This window comes from Saccharomyces eubayanus, chromosome X, assembly GCF_001298625.1.
Source record: "Saccharomyces eubayanus strain FM1318 chromosome X, whole genome shotgun sequence".
NCBI classification, from domain to species: domain Eukaryota; kingdom Fungi; phylum Ascomycota; class Saccharomycetes; order Saccharomycetales; family Saccharomycetaceae; genus Saccharomyces; species Saccharomyces eubayanus.
In genome coordinates, this window is record NC_030985.1 from 646,129 (window position 1) to 663,604 (window position 17,476).

A 17,476-nucleotide genomic window follows, 5' to 3' on the forward strand; every position below is an offset into this window, starting at 1 on the left:
ATATATATATATATATATATATATATATATATATATATATATATGAGTGTGTGTGTGTGTGTGTGTGTATGCACTTATATAAGTCTGCGTGTAGATGCTTACTGGAGTAAGTAACGAACGTTGCTGAATTGGCTTAACAGAATGGTTAGCCACTGAGCTACCTCTTCTCTATCCATATCATCCAACGCTTCATGAAGGCCAGGCAAAACATCCCCCACGGACCCTTGGAATTTATCAGGCTCCAAGAGGGAATATTTCATCCATTCCCTATCTTTCAGCCCTCTGTGTGTGATAAATAGTTGATCAATTTGTTTCGATTTGCTGTTCGATCTTTGCAACTTAATATAGCTCTTAATTTTCTTGTAAAACGTCCAAACGGGGAGAGCTTCTCTACATTCTTTATATAGAAGTTCATTTTGCTTATCAAATCGAACACTATCTTCCCAAGTGGCGACTTTCAAAAGGTCTAGGACCCTTTTCGCTAGATGGGCCAATTCTTGGTCGTGAGGGAATGCCGATGATAGTTTGGAGTACCACTCAATGTACCAATTGTACGTCTTTTTTAGGTAAACGTGAGTGTTAAATCTTGCGAGCTCATTTTCACTGAGCATCAGCGTTGTTAAACCAACAAACATGGCCATGGTGTTGTGCAACTTATAGTCGGAGCTGGTGAACTTTTCTAACCAAGCCGGACTATCGAGAATGGAGTTGCCGTGATAAACTGCGCCCGAGGTGTCATTAGCACTAAACTGGAAGTTCGCTGCAGGCACTCCGAGATGGTATTGGAACGAGTTGTAGCTCGACAAACCGTCAAGTAATGAAATAGTAGCATTAGAATCATGTTTCCAATGGTCGTACAATGTCCGATCCTCGTGACCATTAAACTCAGTAAGCTTAGCGGCTTCGTAAATGACGTCTTGTAAAAGCGGGTTGGCTTTACAATGGAAGCTAGTCCCAGAAACAGCATTATCTAGATTGAGATACACCAATGCTCTTCTTCTGAGTATGGCGGAATGAGCTTCTGCATAATCTGTGGAACCGAGTAAACCTGATCTTTYACCATCCCAACTAATTAGTTTGATGGGACGTAATGGTTTCCAACCATGTTTTAATAATCGGCTCATGCCTCGTGCAATTTCCAAAAGAATAGCGCTGCCGCTACTAGCATCGCCAGCACTGCTTAAAGCCAATGAATCTCTATGAGCTCCAATTATAATCTCTCCCTCAGTAAATATACCAGGGATGCTAACTTCTATACTAGCAATTTCTTTAATGGTGTAGTTTAATTCGTTGTGCAGATGAACCTTATCTTTGAAACTAGAAGGTCCCGTGAATGATCTAAATTTTTTGATATTACTACCAGGACCGATTTGGAACCCTTTACCGTTCAATTTTTCTAAGATTGGTTGAATATCCTTGGCACTCATCGGTACAGATGGTATCCTCGGTACTCTTCCTACAGGTGACATATGTTCAGTGTCATAATCCTTGGAAGGGTAGCCTGGGGTCGTTGGATCCCCTGGGGTATCGCTAAAATAATTAACTGCGTCTCTCTCAATATAACTTGGGTTTCTTGCTGGACCATAAGGATAATGTAAATAGCCATCTTTTTCGGTAACTTTACCATCATCAAAGGGGTCTGTATAGATGATAACACTAGAAGCACCATAAAGTTCGGCATTCTTGACCTTTAGCCCAGATACTAATTTACCCGATCGTACAATGTGAATCTTGTCCTCAATATCAATGTTCTTGTTCAAAAGTCGTTTATAGTCTTCTATGCTGCCATAATTACAGAACACGTACTGAGCAGTCACGTTCCCATTTTTTGAGTATTGATGAAAACCTTTTTGTCTTCTTTTCATGTGTGTAGCGGGATCGTCTCTGATTCTGTCTTCGACCATACTGGCTTGGTAAATCACTCTGTCATCTTCCAAAAGAGCTACGTTAGTGTCTACCAACTCACCAACCCAAGGATAGTACTTTTCGATTTTGGGTTTATATTCCATATCCAGAAACTCGTCCAAAGTATACTTAAGCGCCGACGAGGCACCCAGTTCACTATCCATGTGGCCGGCATACTTGTACACATGTTCTTTTGCTTTATTCTCCTGTTGTAACGAATTCAAGTATATTCTGTATACTTCAGCATTAGTCAACTTGGAAGAGTGGAACCGTCGGAAGTCTCTTGACAATGACGTCCTAGGAGCAAACGCTGCCACAAAGCTCAAGTATAGAAGTAGACTAGCCAGAATCAAGTATATAAACCGTTCCTTGTCCATGTGTTCCTTCACTATCTCGTATCCGCTGACGATACTAGATATGGTATTACTCCGGCCCCTATGTCTAGATGTTAGTGTGAAAGAATCGTTCGTGTTTTCCTCATCGTCATCGCGTGTGCTATCACCGCTATACTGTTGCAATCCAGTGGCCTCTATTTCATTATCTTCTGGCTCTACCATCTTGATACAACTCTATTGTTGACCTCTTTCTCACTTGTTACCGGCAGTCTCCTTTGTCCACTGTTGATCCTTTTAATAATGAACTACTGGCCCCTTGCCTGCTGAAAACCTTTTTCTTTTACCCGGGCTCCTTTTTAAAACGAAAAATGCTAATACAAGAAGAATTTAAAAAAGATCACAGTATATTATAAATTGATATGCTAGATATTAATTTTTTTAAACATCAAACTATAAAGATCAAGATTATTTTGTGTATACGGCTCAGGCCTAAATTCTAATGTTTTTTTTTTTTGTAACGCTATATATGGCTCTAGATTGCAATGCATGAGCGAACGATAGAGTAATGGGCCAGATTGGTGCGTCACCCAGTATTCTAACACCCAAATACAGACACTTGGAGGATAGGCTTGTTGCGATAATCATTTGAATCGTCTCATTTATATCGGTACTAGGATCCATGGCTCTCTCTGCTTGCGCTTCATCCAATGCTGATAAATCTAACGCATCCTTATCTTGCCATCTTAGAAAATCGGTATACGACTTTAAAATGTCATACTCTTTCGGTATCAGGTTCATTTGTAATCTTTTCAAGACTTTCTCTGCCCCCAACCATAAGATCCTGTCTGCGAAACTCAATGTTGTTGAATTAGGGTTACTAGCGTTGTATTCGCGTGCCCAGTCCTCGATGCATTTCATATACTCTGAAATGACTAGTACAGCAGTGAACATGCATGTGGTAGTGAAAACTGCAGTCTTAAAGACCAAGCAATTATCCCGTTTAAGGTACGAGAGGAAAAAAGTCCATGTATCTACTAAACTTAAGGCATATTCTGTAGCTTCTCTCAGCGAATCCATGTCATAACAAACCTCCTCCAGAGCTTTGTTCATATTGGACCAATCCTTTAGCCAAATCTTTTTTATAACATGCGCCAAATCCAAGCATCTTCTCATTTTGGCAAATAGATATAGCGGAATGATTAGCCTCATTGCTGGATTAGCATTTATCGTTGGAATACTATTTTCGGTGGGTGTTAAGATACCGCCATTTTTCAAATACAGATTTTCCCAATAATTTAACATTGTATCTATCCGTTGTCTTGAAGTGATCTTCCATTCAATATCATCTAGCTCGATGTTATCATCGTTATCACCAATTCTGGCATTATTTCTTTCGATTAGGATTTTCTCATGAATAGATATCAGTAAGGAAAGACATGTACTCAATGAGATCCTGGCATGTTTATAAAAGAAACCGTCGCCACTGGACAGGAACCTTAAACAATTTTCGTATGCTTCATTACCGTTAGATAACTCAATCAATGAGAATTTTGAATCCAATGTGATCTTGTATTGGGATAATAATTTTGTCCATTCATCGGAGTCTTGGCATCGATACAGTTCCTCCTTGTAGCAAGGAACACCACATTTCAAGTCAATTGAATGGAAACAACAGTTAATACCAACCAAAGAAGAAAACAAATTGGACAACAACAACACTGCGTGGCACGTTCTGATTCTTGACTGTGCCAAAATGAAATACTGATAGTTTTTGTTCATTTGGTCCGGCGAAGTATATTGCGCTTTAATTTTCGAAAACATAAGAGGGCTGTTTTCATATTCCATGACGTGATCGCTCTCGATGGGGGGTTGGCAAATTGACTCTAACGGTAAATTCAACCGCGTGGATTTCAAAAGACGAATAATTGTCATCAGCTGACAACTCATCCCTTTTATCACAGATGCGTTCTTGTTAAAAATACCATAAAACGTCAATAGTACAAATGTTTGAATAACCCATAACGGTGTCGTTTCTGGGGCTGCTTCACTTGCTTTTAAACTCTTTTTTATTTGGGTGTTTGCAACATTGGCCAATACTTTGGCATGCGTTGAATGGAGCCCATATAATGCACCGATCATAGAGATAGATAGTAACAAGGGATAAATGTCCATGTCGGGTGCGACAGAAGGAAGATGAATAAAGGAGAAGAAGGGATGGAATTCCTCTTTATAGTAAGCAACGTAATCATTCAATTCACCGACTGTGGGGAAAGCTTTCGATTCGATGTTGTTATCTGTTAACACCATACTTCTTAGTTCGCTAGTAAAAACTGCTTGTGAGGTTGGAGGAACAGAAAATGGGGACAACAAGTCTGAAGGTGTTACCGCTGGCAATTGTTTGTACGTCGCAGTGGAATTAGCGTTATTAGTATATGATAAAGTGAGATTATCGTCGTCGGCGTTAGCGTTGTTTAGCCCTGTATCAAATAAAGCTTTTGACATATCCAATTGTCTCGAGCTGAAAAGATTGGATATGTTATAGTCCATCATAATGCTATCCCGACGTCTCTTATGGGAGCTCAGGGATATTGAATCTGATTGGGAAGGCTCCTTTAATTGGTTTTGTGGTGTAACTGGTAAATCCGTGTTCCCGTTTGAGGTCAAGTTCAAATGAGGTGATAATGTGTTCTTTTCTGAGTTAGATGACCCAACTGAGGAGGCAGACTGGTTTGGGTGCGATTTGCTTGGTATTGATGACCTTGAAGAAGGCGGAGAATAAGTAAAGCCGATATCATTGAAATGGTTAAAATTAATTTTGAAGCCGGATTTTTGATCGGCGTTGTTGATGAAATCAGACAACCATTGATCGTTTATGGTAGCCGGATCGACATTACTATCATTGTCGTTAAATCCCATCATCGGTTCCAATGAATTATTGGTGCTAGCGTTGAAATGCACCGTGGAGGACGAATCTGACACGCTTGTTGGCGGATGTCTTGGAGATAGCGACGCGAGTGGTTTCTCATTGCTCATTTCCCTATAGGATTGGTTCGCCAAATTGCTGAAACTGTTAGAAGCAGTAATGGAGTTCGATGCTATACTATGCGAGAAACTCGAAGGCAGGTTAAATTCTGAAGACGTCCGTTTATTATGGTTGAAACAACCCAAATCTAATGGCGAATGGTGGCTTGCTGTGTACCCGCCTGCACCCGCATGCGTGGAGTGCATCGTTAGGAGATCTGACAAAGAGGGGCCGCTGCTCAAAAGGTAAACACCGGGCGTAGCAATGGTGCTGCCATTGTTGCTGTTTACGATAGTAGCGGAGGTGGAGCGCAGCTGCTGTTGCTGTTGCTGCTCAGAAGCATCATTGTTAAACAAGTTCAAATTAAACTTGATGGCCTGCGACGAATCGTCTAGAGTCAGTGGGGGCATATCCAGTTCGGAAACGGTTTCCATGAGTTGCTTGGCAGTCATTTGAGGAGTGGAGAATCCGACCTGATGCGGAGCTTCTTCGATGAGTTCGAAGTTGGTGATAGTATGGCGAGGACTGTTGTCGTTGGACATGTAAGTCATCGCACTAGACGCAGAAAAGGACGCGTGTCTTTTCGTCTTGTGCATGGAGGATGGGGTGGAAGGGGTGCGTACTTTCTCGAGAATGTCACCACTGGATGCAGAATGGATCGGTACGTCTTTCACCCCAGCTTCTTTAGCGTGGTGCAACGCTAGAGAATTTGTCTTCCTGGGAGCCATTTCTGCTTGTTCGCTGCTCGTCGAAGGGGTCGGGGTGGGGAAGTCCAGGTTACTTGACTTGGCCAGAGCCACCACGGCCTCCTTCAGCTCTTCAGGGGTCTTGCCGGTAAGGTTCTTCGGGGTGGGCAGAATTGTTTCCTTGTTCCCGGCTATTTTAATGATGTGAAGGTCAGACGGGTCGTCTGCAGTCACTGAATGGCGGCGCTTGGGGGCGAACGAAGCACTGGGGCTCGGTGACGGGGCCATGTGCTGCAGGTGACCCGTCCCTACAAGAGCGGCGTGTAGTTTCTGCTGGTGTCTAAGCACTAGATCTCTACGAGCAAAACACCTACCGCAAAAGATACAAAGATACGGTTTTTCACGGGTGTGCGAATGCTGGTGTCTCTTCAAATGCTCCTGTCTGACAAATCCCCTTGTGCACGTGGGACACAAGAACGGTCTCGGCTTGTCAGTCTTGATAATCCGAGACTTCTTCGGGATGGGTAGTATGCCGTGGCCAGCAGGCTTGGCGAAATTAGACTGATTACCGTTAGCAAACATGGGCACAGACACTAATATACTTTGTTATGGGGCTTTATCTGTTCCAGGACTAATAGCTATTTCGGCCTTGCGTTTCCTTTTTATACAAGATTCTTCCAGAACAACTTGAGGTGGATGACAATCAATGATAGAAGTGCTTGAAAGGAAACTAACAAGTCCTCGATTTCTTTGTTTTCGTTCCTAATATATGCAGGGTCAAATTGGAAAATGAAGACAAACGGAAAAAGTGCCAGCAACACGGAATGAAAATGTCCACATTTATTTCGAGCGGCCGCGGGTCATATGCATAATGCAAGCGCCCCTTGGCCCAATGCGACCGGCGACCTCCGAAACGGGCCGTTGCTTTCAAAGGTTATTTCCCGCAAGGGAAGTTGCGCGTCTAGTTGTCTATTGTTGGCCGTGACCGCGTCACCGCCTCGCAGAGAATCTGCGCAGTGCAACGCCATGACGCAGGATCTGAGTATTGCGACTTCCCCCCTGTAGTCGCCGCCCTAGTAGTCGTCGTTCGGAGTGACTATGCGGGTTGTCCTTGCTGTTGCGATTGTCGCTGCACCTGCTGCCGTTACTGCTGCTGCTGCTGCTGCTGCTGCTGTGGCGGCCAGTAACATGCAGTGGATTAGTCAACACAGCATGGAAGCTGCGGGAGCCAATGGCGCAACATGCTGAGCGCTGTGTGTTTGTCTGTAATAAACGCAGATTATCGCCGTACTGTGTGGTTCTCTGGGGTGCTTAATCCTGGCGGTGTGAACGTGTGAACGTGTGGAAGTGTGGAAGTGTGATTAGAGTGCATGTGGTGGATGAGCTTGGCGTTTTGAAATGTCTCTTTGTCTTCTCTTGAACTCTTGTATCTGATATGAGGGGTGGTAGTGGCAGACCGTGCCCTAACGTATTGGCTCCTGTTAGGGTAACTGAGTTTCGGTAGTTTTTTTGTTTTTCGGCGGCCCAGAAAAACGAAAAGAACAGAAGAAAAAAAAGGTATAAAAGAAAGCATGGATATCTTACATCGTTTCCCACTTTCTTTCTGTGTTAATTAATTTTCTCTTTGAAGTTTCCTTCCAAAAAAAGTAACTTTGTCCAAAAGTATTCCACCGCAATAGACAGTACGAAGATCGAGCTATTAATTTGAACACTCGATCTTATCGTGATAGGCGTCGTGGAGAGATCAATTTTTCAGGTCATTTATAAGAACTCGAGTRGATTGCTAGTTGTTTTGATTAGCTGAATGAGACTCGAGTGTCAGAAAATGACTATATTTTTAACTTTTTTTCTTTCTATTATGTATTTTTTTGTAGTACTTGTAGTTGTACTTTATTCTATTGTCTCACTCACTACCTTGTAAATTCGAATGGGCGCAATCAAAGGTTTAAAGAGCAGGTTTTCCACCATCCGGGCCTCGCTGTTCTTATCATCCTCGGTGCTCGTTACCACGGTGTACTTCAACCCGACTTTATGGCACTCTCGGGCAAACTCTTCGTCGGTGGAGTCGCTTCTGATCGTCGCGGACAGTAAGCACATTTTACATTGGCTTGTGGCAAGGCATTCGGCCAAGCACTGGCACAGTTCAGGGAAGATCGTCGAGTCGTATGTAACGTCTGCTGCGACCACCAGGTCCAGTTCGTCGGGGACTCTGTCGCTACCCCACCATAGTCTTTGCAGTCTGATGTCTGGCCCCTGCTCACGCCAGGCATTGTTCAACTCGAAATTCCTTCTAAGCTGCGTCTCCACCAGGTCCGAGTCGCCGTCCGTTACGTACATCTTGCTCACGTATTCGCAATACTTCCGCAAGAGAACGAGACTTACAATGCCTGTTCCGGCACCGATCTCGAGAACGTTCAACTTCTTCTTGTCGTCTTCATTCACAAATTCTAGTAGCGGCTCGTGCATGAGGAAGTCTCCCATGTATAGCGCAGCTTCCCACGTTCTGAATCCCGTGGTACTGGCCGCACTGATCAAATTCGGCGTTTCTTCGATGCTGATCTTCACGGTTCCATCAAACCTGTACCTTATGATCTCTTTCATCGTTGGGTCTGGTTTGCCCGTGCTCAAAAGTTCGATGTACTTCTCATAGAGATAATCGGATATTTCGGGACCGTCTTCGTCTTCGTCTGCCATTGTGAGAGCTTTGCTAAAAATCCAGTCATTGTCCAAAAGAGCTTTGATTATCGTCTTGCAGTAATATGCGTTTGTAGCTTGCACTCGTTCCATTTCGTTGATGAATCTCGAAACATTCAGAATAACAGCGTGCTCGTTCGTCTCTAACTCCTTCAGTAAGTACTCTCGCGGGCACCGTTGGTGCAATCTATCATAAAAAAGGTCTTCGTCCATACTGTCTTTAACGAGAAGCCACTGTTTGAGTCATTCTCTTTTTCTTCTCTCACCATGGTTTGGCGATGGTGCACTAACTGCTACTATTTATCTCGCTATCGTCGTGTCCGGACGAACAACAATAAAATTTTCTACAAATTCAAATACACACACATATATATGGTTCTCATTCTTCCAAAGCTTTATCAATAGCTTGCTGAAAGACCTTACATAAAACATCGCTATTTTCTAAGCCTACACTGACTCTTACGAGATTTTTTTCAACTCCATATTGGGCTATTTCGTCCAATTCCTGGTAATGTGCTATAATGGCATACGGGCATGCCAACGTAAAGTTCGTACCCAAAGACGGTCCTTTACATAGTTCCAGATTGTTGAAAAACTTTTTTGCCTCCTCCATATTGAAAAAAGTCAATGAAAACAAGCCACCATAACCACCATCTTTTGTAGACATAACGTTGTCATAATTCTTCTTGGTTTCCTCTGATGTTAAACTAGGGTAGTAGATTTTCTTGAACAACTTTCCCACTTGTGGTAGCAATACCTTCGTTAACAATACATCAGTGTTCGTATTGACTTTGATTGTCCGTTCTACAAAATCTCTTGAATTTCTTTCCAAACATAAGGCATCTTCACACCATAGACAATCTTCGTATCCGTCTTCAGTTTTCATAAACTTTCTAGCAAATTCATAAATCTTGCCCCTAGGGTTCAGCACTAAGGATCCTGCAATAACATTCGAATCACCACTGAAGATCTTGGTCAAAGAACTACAAACAATGTCAGCAAAGGGCAATACGTCGATATTGACAAACCCGCCAACAGTTTCATCGACCACTATATAAAACGAATATAGATCCGAGAGTCTTTTCAGTTCTTGTAAATCTCCCATTTTCAATAGCGGGTTTGATGGCGCCTCAATAAACACTGCCAGTATTTGTTCGCCAGAATGTAAAATCTTTTTCAAAGCGTCCATTGATGTCGAATCACCCTGTCCCAAGAAGTGCGTGTGATTGAATTTTCGAAGAATACTCAACGTATCTGTGTATGGGAATCCAAACATAACCGTCTTTTTGAAGGGGGGGCCATACCCAATCAGCTTGTCCTGCCTATTAGAGGATCTTGATAAGCGGTTAGCATCAAGGTTCAACAGCAGCCTGTGGGCAGTGAAAATGGACGCCATCCCACTAGGGAACAAGTAAACATCCGTGTTCGGATTGACGTGATAGTTTAAGTCGTCCCTAGATATGTCTTCAAAAGTACTGCTTGTACTGCTCTCTCCCGTGGAGTTGAATGTTTCAGCAGGAACGTCAGAGTTCAATTGGCTTTCGCCGAACGGCTCTCCACTCCCGGCATTGAAGGGACCGTTGCCTTCGTTATAATGTTCAAATGAGAACAAGTCCGACACGCTTTCTGAATCTAGTTTTTCAACAACTTTTGTAGCGATTCTTTTCCTTATTAGAAACTTAGCTTTATCAGCTGCCAGGAAATTCAAATTTCTACCAAATCTCGTTTCAACGTATTCTTCGTTTACTCTGCTTTCATCTTCAGCCGCGTATTTTCTAATATTGCTAGCTGTGCCCGTACTCTTCAAGTTTTCCTTGACTTCCAACTCGTGTAGGATGTATTCGGCCATTCTACTGGATACAATTTCACCAGTATGCTGCCAGTACTGTTTCATTACCGGAAAGATCTCCTGGTCCACAAATACCACCGTAATCTTGCATTCCCTCCTCCAAAGTTTCTCCTCTTGGTTCATGGGCTTAGGTGTGCACAGCTGTAAGATGCGTACTTTTGTTGAAAGACCTGTTTTCACTTTAATGAACTCTCTGCACCTATTAGCAATCTTATAAGACGGGAAACAAAGGCAAGTCTCATTTTCCATAGAATACTTAGCACACAAAACTTCGCACAGTTTCTTGATTGACTTGTGAACGAAGAATCTTGGGTAGCCGGTAGTAAGCGAGTTTATGATGTCGCTCTCACCTTCTTCATAGCCCACTGTGGCTTCCCATGTCGGTAAACACACCGATACGGCGTGCTTCGTGTTGGGTGGAATCGACTCACCTACTGTTCTAGATATCATCTATCCTTTCTTTGGTCTAGTTGTTCCTGTTGTCGTTACTGCTATTACAATGAGCAAGTGCTATTAAGTACATTTTACAACCACCCTATATCCCAAATATGACTAATGTTTAGCCCGAGGTGTCATGAAACGCAGAGGCGCTATCATGATTTTGATGTTTTTCAACTCGACACGTTATCAAATTAGTCACACTTGCTGAGTCTGCAAGGCTTCACCGGATTCAATGCTGCCAGTCGTTAAAGTTTTGTACGCGCAAGATTGATGAGTGGAATATCGCTACTTCGAAGTCATTTTCTAATGGTTTGACTTCAAATGCTCTCAAATTCATCTTAATCGTGGCGCTTTTTCTAAAGAACAGTTAACGTTGCAATTTTTTAGTTTCGCCAGGACGAAAGAAAAGAAAATGATACAGCTTGTCAGAGGAATCAAAAGGCAGTAAAAAAGTAAACATTAAAACTTTGAAGCTGTGCTAATGCGGGGTCTCGTTGCTACCATTATTGCTATCGTAGCAACCATCTATTACGTGCCATGGAAAGCTTATTTTAAACAGAAGCCAGAGGCCTCCAGAGAGATGAGAGATCGAATCGAAACCATGTTCTTGGCGTCGTGGATGGACTATTCCAAGTATGGCTGGGGTTATGACATTTACGGCCCGATTGACCACTCTTTTCGCAATATGCCCCGTGGCGGTCAGCCGCTGGGTTGGATTATTGTGGATTCATTGGACACGTTGATGCTAATGTATAATTCTTCCGCACTACACAAAAGTGAATTCGAGGCTGAAATCCTGAAATCAGAACACTGGATAGATACTGTCTTGGATTTTGATATCGATGCGGAGGTTAATGTTTTCGAGACCACCATTAGAATGCTTGGCGGGTTATTATCTGCCTACCACTACTCTGAACAGTTTGAAGTGGGTAACAAAACTGTTTACTTGAACAAGGCCATTGATTTGGGGGATAGGCTTGCTTTAGCGTTTATATCCACCCAAAAGGGAATTCCATACTCCAGCGTAAACCTTCACAGTGGCCAGGCTATTAAGAATCATGTTAATGGTGGGGCGTCATCCACGGCAGAGTTTACAACATTACAAATGGAATTTAAATATTTGGCATACTTGACAGAGAATAGCACTTATTGGAAGATGGTGGAGCGTGTTTATGAACCATTATACAAAACCAATGATCTTTTAAATGTCTACGATGGATTAGTGCCAATATACACATTCCCAAACACTGGTAGATTCAGTGGGTTTAATATTAGATTTGGCTCTAGGGGTGACTCGTTCTATGAATATTTGCTGAAACAATATCTATTGACGCATGAAACGCTTTATTATGATTTATATAGAAAGTCGATGGATGGTATGAAAAAACATTTGCTAGCACGTTCCAAACCTTCTTTCCTATCTTACATTGGCGAAAGAGAGCGAGGTCTTAACGGTGTGTTTTCTTCAAAGATGGACCACCTCGTTTGTTTCATGGGTGGTTTATTGGCATCTGGTGCCACTGAAGGCCTTCCTGTTCATGAGGCCCGCAGAAGGCCATTCTGGGATACTGACAGGGAAAATGACTGGGATTTGGCTAAAGAGTTAACGAATACATGTTACCAAATGTACAATCAAACTCCTTCAGGGCTAGCTCCTGAAATTGTTGTTTTCAATCAGGGAAAAGCAGCACCAAGAAGTTGGTGGCAGTCGTCACTGGGTGATTTCTTTGTAAAGCCCTTCGATAAACATAATATGCAAAGACCGGAAACGGTGGAATCAATCATGTTTATGTACCAATTATCCCGTGATAAAAAATACCGTCAATGGGGTGCTGAAATTACATCCAGCTTCTACGATAATACTTGTGTCAGTTGTAACGATGCGAAATTGAGACGCTTCGCAAGTTTAAGTGATTGCATCACATTGCCTACAAAAAAAACTAACAACATGGAGAGTTTTTGGTTGGCGGAGACTTTAAAGTACTTATATATATTGTTTTTGGATGACTTTGATTTGACTAAAGTTGTATTCAACACAGAAGCTCATCCCTTCCCAGTGCTGGATAAGGAGGTATTAAAGTCTCAACATTTGACCACAGGGTGGTCATTATAGCGTGTCTAGTATGTACATAATATGATCTGCATGTTTTTAAGATTCACAAGCAATATAATACACTATTAAGTAGCTGCTTTTACTATAAGTTGCTCCATTATTTCTGTTCATCATGTGGTGTGATGATGTACTATACCACTTTTTTGATATTTTTTGGAAAATGAAAAATTTGCAATACCTACTTGGGCAAGTCATCTAAAGCATTAATACTATTTATATCTTCTAGGGTAGCCAATAATTCTTCCCCTGAGAATTTGTGGTTATTTCATTTGACGCAGTTGATTCTTTTCCAATGGATATTACAGAATTACTACAGTGCTTCGCCTGTACTTTGGACCAAAACGCTGCCATAAGAACCAATGCGGAAACTCACCTTAAAAACGCAAGTAAGACACCAGGGTTTTTAGGTGCTTGTTTAGATATCATCGCCGCCGATGAGGTTCCAGAAAATATCAAGCTATCAGCATCTCTATACTTCAAAAACAAGATCACATACGGTTGGTGCACTAATGAGAGACACGGCTCAAATGAATTATTAGATTCACAAGTTGATTTGGACGAAAAACCAGTCGTGAAGGATATGTTGATCAAAACAATGGTTAGCGTCTCCAAAACTTCTCCACGTTGTATTAGAGTGCTAAAATCCGCCCTTACTGTGATCATCTCAGAAGATTATCCCAGCAAAAAATGGGATGATCTATTGCCAAGCTCATTAGAATTGCTCTCAAATGAAGACATTGCTGTAACATATGTTGGGCTTCTATGTCTTGCTGAGATATTCAGGACGTATAGGTGGAAGAGTAATGATGAAAGACAGGGCTTAGAAGAGTTGATTTTAAATTATTTCCCCGCTTTATTAAATTACGGCTCAAATACTCTGTTCCAAGATGGCAAATACATGAACAACGAGCAAATTGGTGAATTGGTGAAACTGATTGTTAAGATCTATAAATTTGTTTCATATCACGACCTTCCATTTACCTTACAGCGCCCAGAATCGTTTACTCCATGGGCATGTTTCTTTGTTGGTATTATTCAGCAACCATTACCTCAAGAAATTTTGGTCATATCCGATCTTGAAGTAAGAAGCAAGAATCCTTGGGTTAAATGTAAAAAGTGGGCTCTAGCAAATCTTTACAGACTTTTCCAAAGATACGCATCAACTTCAGTAACAAGAAAATTCCAATATGATGAATTTAAACAACTGTACTGTGACCAATTTTTGACTCAGTTCTTACAAGTCATCTTCAAGCAAATTGAAGAATGGGGGACTGGCCAATTGTGGCTAAGTGATGAATGTCTATACTATATATTGAACTTCATCGAACAGTGTATTGTGCAAAAGGCTACTTGGAAACTCGTTGGTCCACATTATAATGTGATTCTTGAACACGTTATTTTTCCTTTATTGAAGCCTAGTGCTGATGCTTTGGAGACTTTTGAAAATGATCCTCAAGAATATATCAATCGGAATATGGACTTTTGGGATGTCGGTTACTCTCCAGATTTAGCCGCACTTGCTTTGTTAACAACATGTGTCACAAAACGTGGAAAAATCACCTTACAGCCAACTTTAGAGTTTATGGTCACAACCTTACAAAATTCTATTGGTGACTACAACAATATTTCCTTAGAACATGCCTTGCAAATTGAGTCATGTTTGAGAATATTCTCTAGCATTATTGACCGTTTGATTACCAAGGACTCTCCATTCGTCAATGAAATGGAAAAGTTTGTATTGACGTTTGTTTTGCCATTTTTCAAATCTCAATATGGATTCCTACAAAGCCGTGTTTGCGAAATTTGTTCGAAGTTGGGTTCAATGGATTTTAAGGACCCGATAATAATTTCCACCATTTATGAGGGCGTGATGAACTGTTTAAATAACTCTAACGGTTCATTGCCTGTAGAATTAATGGCAGCATTGGCATTGCAAACGTTTATTAGCGATGATCAATTCAATCAAGAGCTTTCCAGACACGTTGTGCCTACAATGCAGAAACTACTAAGCTTATCCAACGATTTCGAGTCTGACGTAATTTCTGGCGTTATGCAAGATTTTGTGGAACAGTTTGCCGAGCAATTGCAACCTTTCGGTGTTGAATTAATGAATACTTTGGTTCAGCAATTTTTGAAATTGGCAATTGATCTACATGAAGCCTCGAATATAGATCCAGATTCATTCGCAAGTGTCGAGGATGTCCCTGATGAGTCTGAGAAGCAAATGGCAGCGTTGGGTATATTATCAACAACGATCTCTATTTTGTTATCTTTTGAGAACTCGCCTGAAATTTTGAAAAATTTGGAGCAATCATTTTATCCAGCTGCCGAATTTATTCTGAAAAATGATATAGAAGATTTCTATCGTGAATGTTGTGAATTTGTAGAAAACTCTACATTTTTATTAAGAGACATTACACCCATTAGCTGGAAAATTTTAGAGCTAATTGGGGAATGTAATAGGAAACCAGGTAGTATGGTGTCTTATTACTTAAGCGACTTCATGTTAGCGCTTAACAATATTTTGATTTATGGTAAAGACGAATTGAAGAAGAATGAATTTTACACTAAGATTATATTCGAGATTTACCAAAAGGCTGTCGTTGCTGAAGATAATGCTCTAGATGACTTGAGAGTAGTCTTTGACTTATCTCAAGAATTAGTTCTTGCACTAGGTGACAATTTACCGCAACAATATAGGGAACGCTTATTAGAAGATGTTGTGAAGGCTATCTTAACAGAGAAAAACGAGTTGAAAACTAACATTGTTTTTAGCGTAACCGCTTTTAATGTCGTAATTTCAAATCTGATAACAGAGCCTTTAATCACGTTACAGTATTTGAGACAGCAAAGATGTCTTGAAATTTTCTTTGAGACATGGATTACAGGCTACATTCCGAATTATAAAAGATGTTATGATATTAAGTTATCCGTCCTTGCGCTTTTGAAAATTATTCTGAATTTACAAAGTAGCGATTACTCCATGTTGAACTTGGAAAACCTAGTTCCACAATTGGGGACCCTTGTGACTCAGTTAGCTTCAAGACTTCCAGCAGCGTTGAGACAATTAGCTGATCAACGCAAAGAATTTTCATCATCAGGTTTCGGAGGTGACACCAAGTGGGATGAAGCATTCCTTGACGTTGGTGATGAGGATGACGACGAGGATGAAAGTGACTTGACCGAGAAGTATTTAGAGTTGATAAAAAACAGATCAGACTCCTTGGATTTTGTAGACGGCTATGACGCGAAGGAAACGTTTGATGACTTAGAAGAGGACCCATTGACAGGATCAATATTGGATACTGTTGACGTATACAAGGTTTTCAAGGAGTCCATCATGGGCCTACAACATGTCGACAGTAATAGATATCAAGGTATAATGGGTCTCCTGACGCCAGCTGATCAAGAACTTTTCATGGGGATTATGAATGCCTAGCTGAATCGAACAGCGAATTGTATATTATAGGAGACATTGGATTACGTACGTAAGTAGAAGAGATAGAATATGATGCCAAGGCGTGTTGTCCTTGTTTCTAGCCGATATAATTTGGTATGATAACAGATAATACTTGCCGTAAACAAAAAAAGTGAAACAAAAAAAAATCTGGAAGCAATCCGATTAATTTGATCTCGAGGTTTTATAGTGGGATCTCTCATCTGGGGAAATTTTATCAAAAGGCAAGGGATAAAGGCTTCTGGTCTCTTGACAAACTTTTGCCTTGCATTTTATTCTACAATTAAACGTCATACCAATTCAAACAAATAATAACTGCATTTTAAAATGGCGGAAGATGAAAGAATGTACATCTCCTATAATAATATTCACAAACTTTGTCAAAAAGTCGCAAAGCATATTTTAGCAAGAAATGAAAGGCCTGATATTATTATCGCCATTACTGGTGGTGGTATGATTCCTGCGAGAATTATTAGATCGTTTTTGAAAGTTAAGGGTCAAAAGAATATTCCGATCCAAGCTATCGGTTTATCTTTGTATGAGGATTTAGGGTTGAAAAACAGTGTAGAAACTATCGGCAAAGAGGTTATTAGAACTCAATGGCTAGATTTTGGTGCTTTGAATCAACATTTCGATTCCCTGATTGGTAAGAAAATCTTAATTGTTGATGAAGTTGACGACACTCGAACTACTCTTCATTACGCTGTGTCAGAACTGGAAAAAGAAGTCGTTGAACAGCAAAATCTTCTGAATAGAATAAACGAGGATACGGTTTTTTCTATATTTGTTCTACATAATAAGGATAAGCCCAAGAAAGCCGACTTACCTGACTCTATGATTAATTCTGGGCGTTATATTGCCGCGCAAACTGTCCCTGATATGTGGTTATGTTATCCTTGGGATGCTGAAGACATTGAAGAACATACCGAACTGGCTAAAGCTCAAGGGAATGATTGATGATTAATGGTGCTGTG

General features: G+C 41.1%; 7 protein-coding genes across 7 annotated transcripts; 3 read left to right on the forward strand and 4 right to left on the reverse strand.

Moving 5' to 3' along the window:
• Window positions 1-98: 98 nt before the first annotated feature.
• Window positions 99-2,462, reverse strand: VPS70 (putative zinc metalloprotease; the record flags this gene model as incomplete). The annotated part of the gene is made up of 1 exon (XM_018366218.1): window positions 99-2,462. The coding sequence occupies one exon, from the start codon at window positions 2,460-2,462 to the stop codon at window positions 99-101; it is 2,364 nt and encodes a 787-aa protein (XP_018221424.1).
• Window positions 2,463-2,729: 267 nt separating this feature from the next.
• On the reverse strand, window positions 2,730-6,530 carry RSF2 (Rsf2p; the record flags this gene model as incomplete). The annotated part of the gene is made up of 1 exon (XM_018366219.1): window positions 2,730-6,530. The coding sequence occupies one exon, from the start codon at window positions 6,528-6,530 to the stop codon at window positions 2,730-2,732; it is 3,801 nt and encodes a 1,266-aa protein (XP_018221425.1).
• A 1,308-nt stretch (window positions 6,531-7,838) lies between these two features.
• On the reverse strand, window positions 7,839-8,855 carry EFM3 (protein-lysine N-methyltransferase; the record flags this gene model as incomplete). Its single annotated transcript, XM_018366220.1, has 1 exon — window positions 7,839-8,855. The coding sequence occupies one exon, from the start codon at window positions 8,853-8,855 to the stop codon at window positions 7,839-7,841; it is 1,017 nt and encodes a 338-aa protein (XP_018221426.1).
• Window positions 8,856-9,021: 166 nt separating this feature from the next.
• STR2 (cystathionine gamma-synthase) lies at window positions 9,022-10,941 on the reverse strand (the record flags this gene model as incomplete). Its single annotated transcript, XM_018366221.1, has 1 exon — window positions 9,022-10,941. One exon carries the CDS (start codon window positions 10,939-10,941, stop codon window positions 9,022-9,024), a length of 1,920 nt encoding a protein of 639 aa, XP_018221427.1.
• Window positions 10,942-11,413: 472 nt separating this feature from the next.
• Window positions 11,414-13,045, forward strand: MNS1 (mannosyl-oligosaccharide 1,2-alpha-mannosidase; the record flags this gene model as incomplete). The annotated part of the gene is made up of 1 exon (XM_018366222.1): window positions 11,414-13,045. One exon carries the CDS (start codon window positions 11,414-11,416, stop codon window positions 13,043-13,045), a length of 1,632 nt encoding a protein of 543 aa, XP_018221428.1.
• A 292-nt stretch (window positions 13,046-13,337) lies between these two features.
• NMD5 (Nmd5p) lies at window positions 13,338-16,484 on the forward strand (the record flags this gene model as incomplete). Its single annotated transcript, XM_018366223.1, has 1 exon — window positions 13,338-16,484. One exon carries the CDS (start codon window positions 13,338-13,340, stop codon window positions 16,482-16,484), a length of 3,147 nt encoding a protein of 1,048 aa, XP_018221429.1.
• Window positions 16,485-16,829: 345 nt separating this feature from the next.
• XPT1 (xanthine phosphoribosyltransferase) lies at window positions 16,830-17,459 on the forward strand (the record flags this gene model as incomplete). The annotated part of the gene is made up of 1 exon (XM_018366224.1): window positions 16,830-17,459. One exon carries the CDS (start codon window positions 16,830-16,832, stop codon window positions 17,457-17,459), a length of 630 nt encoding a protein of 209 aa, XP_018221430.1.
• Window positions 17,460-17,476: the final 17 nt, after the last annotated feature.